This window comes from Propithecus coquereli, unplaced genomic scaffold, assembly GCF_000956105.1.
Source record: "Propithecus coquereli isolate 6110/MARCELLA unplaced genomic scaffold, Pcoq_1.0 Scaffold449, whole genome shotgun sequence".
In the NCBI taxonomy this organism is placed as follows: Eukaryota; Metazoa; Chordata; class Mammalia; order Primates; family Indriidae; genus Propithecus; species Propithecus coquereli.
This window is the reverse complement of record NW_012150274.1, coordinates 266,310-271,013: the sequence shown is the minus strand read 5'-3', so window position 1 is coordinate 271,013 and position 4,704 is coordinate 266,310. Positions and strand designations below refer to the sequence as shown.

Here is a 4,704-nt window from a genome sequence, read left to right as displayed (position 1 = left end):
TGGCAGAGGGTGGCCTCTCTCGCGGGCTCGCTCCGAAGAAGCCGCCAGGACGTGAGCTGCCCACGGAGGAGCGCGTGTGAGGCGCCGGCAGCAGCTCCTGCCAACAGCCGGCAAGGACCTCTCCAGACATGTCTCACGTATACTTATTGTTTTCAAAGCAAAAAAAGGAGCGTTTACGTGCAGAGAACGTCCTGGCCAGCACCCCCTCCCCTATTTCCTGCAGGTCAGCCACGCGCACGGGTCGATCAATCCTGAGCAGACACCAACGCCCTCTCCTTAGCAGGGGCTGCGCACACCCTGACGACACGCTGCCTCACACACGGCGACCAGCCTGCCCATGTGCTCCTGATGGCGCCTGGCACGTGCCAGCTTGGGCTACGTGGCAGGCAGACCACTGCCCCAGGCAGTGCGGGACGGCTTACCTGTGCCAGCCAGGGCTTTGGGGTGGGTTGAGGCTCGAACGGTCAAAGTGTGGAATAATTTCCAGAGTGAGCATGGGTAACCCCTCCACTCAGGTCGGCTTCCTTGACATCCAACCCAGTTTATGTGATTAGTAAGGAATATTCCAGAAATCTGAAAACAAAAACCCACAAAGAATAAAAGAAAATTGTTAAAATTTTCAGATTTGCCCCTATGTCAATTGGAGTGTACATTTTTCAAAACTCCATCAGCTGTACACGTAAGATCTGTACAAATCACCACGCGTCAATTTAAATTCGATACAAAACAACCTTGAGAGCAGAGCAGAATCTCAAACCCTGGAAGCGTGGCCTGTGTTCTCCACTCTCCGGGCAGAAGAGTTTGTGCCTTGACAAACCAGCAACGTTAAACACAAAGACACCACCTTTTCTGTTAAATCAGCGTTACAGTGACAGTCCTAAGAGAAAAGGCAGCTAAGAGTCAAATGCCCAACTCTCCAGCAGCCCCTGGCCAGGGCGGGGACGGCGCGAGCACGTGAGCAAGGAGACGCCACCGCCGCATGGTGACAGGCACCTCCGCCTGCACAGGGCGGTGGTCTCGAGCCTCCTGCTCTGCCAACCTTCCCCTCTGAGGGCTCGAGAGCCCAGGACCAGCTGTCACAAGGGAAAACACCACGGCGCTGCTGTGACCTTGACCTCCGCGTGAAGGCTTCACGTGCTTCTCAGCCGCTGGGGGTCAGTGGCGGAGCCGACAGAGCCTCGCACAGCAGCCGCCCCGACCAGGGTTCCTAGCGACCTGCCCGTGCTGGGGTGAGTGTGCTGCCCCGGAACGTTCCGGCAAACCGAACGCTGGGTTTGCCTCCTGCTGTTCCATTCCAAGGGCTGCTGCTTCATGACTGTGGGGACTGTCAGGAGGCAGCGCCCAGGCCTTGAGGGAAAACAGTCACCTGCTGGCACCTGGCCTCTGGCGGCAGCACCAGCAGGGCCACCACACTCCCTGAATACAGTGTTTTTGGTAATTCTGAGGTATGGGACCAGACGGGCTTACTAAAACTGAAAGACAAACCCTCGTGCCGCGCTGCTTCGGGAAATTACCTCCCCAGGACAGGCTGTCCCAGAACACTCGGTGAACTGTCCTGCTGCACAGGACGTGTCCCCACAGTCCCATCAGCCCCAGATCCTGCCTTTTCTTCCCTTTTCTTTCTGAGACAGGGTCTCGCTCCATCACCCAGGCTGGAGTGCAGTGGCGCGATCCTAACTCACTACAGACTGGACCTCCTGGGCTCAAGTGATCCTCCCACCCCGGTCTCCTGGGTAGCTGGGACTACAGGCGTGAGCCACCACGCTTGGCCTGCTGAACTGTCCCTAAAGTCCCAGCATGATGCCGCCACGTCAGACAGACGAGGGTGGATATAAAACTCCTGGAGACAGCAGCATATAAACTGCCAGGCTCAGCCATGGAGGGCAAGGAGGGCCCTGCGCTGTGGGGCACAGAGCGGGGTGAGAGGACAGCGCAGCGTTCAAGGGCCTGACCTTCCGGAAGGGGTCTGGGGCTCACCCGCATCTTGTTGTTGACCAGGTCGAGGATGGCGTTGTAAGGGATGCTGTCCAGGGGAAGGCTGGCCAGCCACTCCTGCAGCGTCTCCAACAGCTTCCTGACCGGCGGTCGGCCTGGGAACAACTGGACGAGGAAGGATCCACCCTGAGAGACTGTCTGGGGGAAGCGGCCCCTGCAGCCCAAGCGCTCCCCCAGGGCCTGGGTCAGAACCAAACCCCAGCCCTGCGCCCACCCCGCCAGCACCGGCGCAGCGTCTGCAGGGAAATGGATTCCATCAGTCAGCGGCCGACGGAGGACGAGGTCTCTGTAAGAACCCGGGTTCCTGATGAGACGTGGGAAACCCAAGGTGCTGCAGGGCCGGCGTCGGACAGCGTCTCTCCAGCACTGCCTGTGCCCACCCCCGTGCCCCAGCCCACCCCCACCACCTGGCTCCCGCCAGGCAGCCGCTTCACAGTGACAGGCCACCGGTCCCAGTGTGTGACTCAGTATCAAGCCAGCAAGGGCTTGCTGCCTCTGCCCTCCGACCCGCCCGCTCCCCTTGCCCTGGCCGCGCTGTCGCTGGCTGCGTGGAGGGCGTGGGGCATCCAGCTAAAACAGCCTGGGGTTCTGTCCTCCTTTAACAAGCAACCTGATTGGATGTTGCCTCACTAAACGCACTAATACAGACTGCCAACAGAACTTAAAACCTGAGCTAAACTCTTACTGACGGCGTTGAAACAGCCAGACTCAAAACATCCCAGCCTCCGCTCAGTCAGGGTCCCCTCCTACGCTACGAGGCACAGCTACCAATCTACCAGCACTACATTTACCTTCTTTTTTTTTGAGATTCTTTTTCTTTTTTACCAATTCCTCCAATACCCTCTAAAAAATTTACCTTCAGACGTTTAAGCACACTTCAGAGAAATCGCTAAGAACGATTTATCACTACCTTGCCGCCTTCAGGAGCCACCTGCACTGTGTGAGACCTGGAGTGCCGCGCGCAGCTACGGCGGGGGCCGGGGGGGGGGGAGCGCACGCAGCCGCGACTTGCTGACAGCTGGCGGCCACTGCCAGGGCCACGCCGTCCAGTGCTAACATGACGGGCAGATGAGCAGGACACTTTCTGAAGGAAAGGAGGCCGGCTGGAGATTTCTGGATTCTCAGTGACACCGTGGGTGAAGAGCGTCCAACGTGAATCTGAAACACCACTACTCCTTGAGACATAAATTCTGTGCCTTTATGCTTCAAAAATCCTACTGTAGAAGTAAGTTCTGACGATCCAAAGTGGTGACCATACATTATTCTACAAGGGACCTTACTTTTGGCCAGAGAGATCTTTTAAAATTCAGCCCCCTTATCTTTTAGACGATACAAGTAATTTAGGTCACAGCACGATGCCTGGTGACCACTAGACAAGACGCTTCCTCCTGCAACCAGCAGCAGGGGTTGGGGCTGGGCCCGGGGCTGGGCTGTCCGGGGGTCGGCTTGGGGAAGGCCACAGCCTGGGCCCGACAAGGCTCCCCTGACCATCTCCCTGGCGGATCCTCTTCAGCCGACCCTGGGCACGGCAGGGCCTGAGCCATGTTGGGCCACATCTCTGCCCTCCTTGGTGACCCAATCAGCAGTTTCAGATACCACATCTGTGCGATCATGGTCCCAAGGGCGGAGCCCCTGGTCCCCTCCCCGAACCTGGGTTGCTGCGGCCTCTGCTTCTATCTTCTGCCCTGTCCATGGGCCCCCGAAGAGGCTGCTGAGGCGAGGTCCGTCCGGCCCCCAGCGGGGGACGACCACAGCCTCCTGCCGTCCCCTCTCCAGGCAGCCAGAGCTCAGCCTTTCAAACGGTGCCCAGACTGCACCCTTGGCCCCCCTGCCCAAGCCCTGCACCCTCTACATGCCCACCGTCTACCCGAAAGCCGCAATTCCCCAGCCTCCAGCCCCAGTGCTCAGAACGGCATCAGACACAGAGGGGCGCTGGGGAAATGCTGGCTGAACCAAAGTGCAGACTCGAGCAGCCGAAAGAAAAGCCCAGAGTGTCTAATTGAGATCGGCTGATCCCCCATCAAAAACAAGTGTTTCAGACACCTGCTCCTCACAGAGCCCAACGCCCACACCCAGCCCAGACGAGAACAGCCCGCACCCTGGCAACGACGGTGACGAAGTCCTTGAGTGTCTTCAGCTCCGCTCCCGCCAGAGACTTGTGGGCCGCCAGCTCCACCCTCAGCAGGTAGTGCAGGCCCGACTCCAGGTCAGCCGTGTACAGCTTGGACCTAGGAGGAACGGCAGAGTCAGGCCACCCACCTCTCCTCGACGTCCCGCCCCGCCCCGCCCCGCCAGGACTCCCAGGGCCGCAGGGGTCTCTGGGTGGCCAGCGGCTGGCTGGAGGGGAGCCAGCTGCCCTGCACACGCAGACCCCTGCGTCTACCTTCAGCCCCCCGAGCGCCAGTCCAGGAGGAATACTTGCTTGTCGAATTCTCTCCAAACTACCGTTTCGGAATTTTCTTCTTTGTTTGGCTTTTCGGGCAAGAAAAGTGACTTTTTCCTCACATCTGGCAGTGACTTCAAATACGAGGAAAAGAACGATCGGAGAGGCTTCACACTGCGCGAAAGGAGAGGGCCATGGGGGAAGCGTCGCCGCGTCACAAAGTCAGGCCCCACTCCCACCCCCGTACTTGGGAAAGCTCCCCCAACTCAGTCCCCAGCACTCGCCGGGGGATGGGTGGGAGACGCAGTGACCACAACGCTGCAGCC

General features: G+C 59.1%; 1 protein-coding gene across 1 annotated transcript in view; it reads right to left on the bottom strand.

Moving 5' to 3' along the window:
• The window catches only part of QSOX2 (quiescin Q6 sulfhydryl oxidase 2), a gene marked incomplete at its 5' end in the record, with an annotated part of 40,741 nt that overhangs the window by 6,822 nt on the left and 29,215 nt on the right, over nucleotides 1-4,704 (bottom strand). Inside the window, 4 exons of the mRNA XM_012654722.1 lie at nucleotides 423-573; nucleotides 1,978-2,100; nucleotides 4,094-4,223; nucleotides 4,418-4,552. Of these exons, the coding sequence (XP_012510176.1) occupies nucleotides 423-573; nucleotides 1,978-2,100; nucleotides 4,094-4,223; nucleotides 4,418-4,552 (539 nt within the window). The remainder of the gene's footprint in view (nucleotides 1-422; nucleotides 574-1,977; nucleotides 2,101-4,093; nucleotides 4,224-4,417; nucleotides 4,553-4,704) is intronic.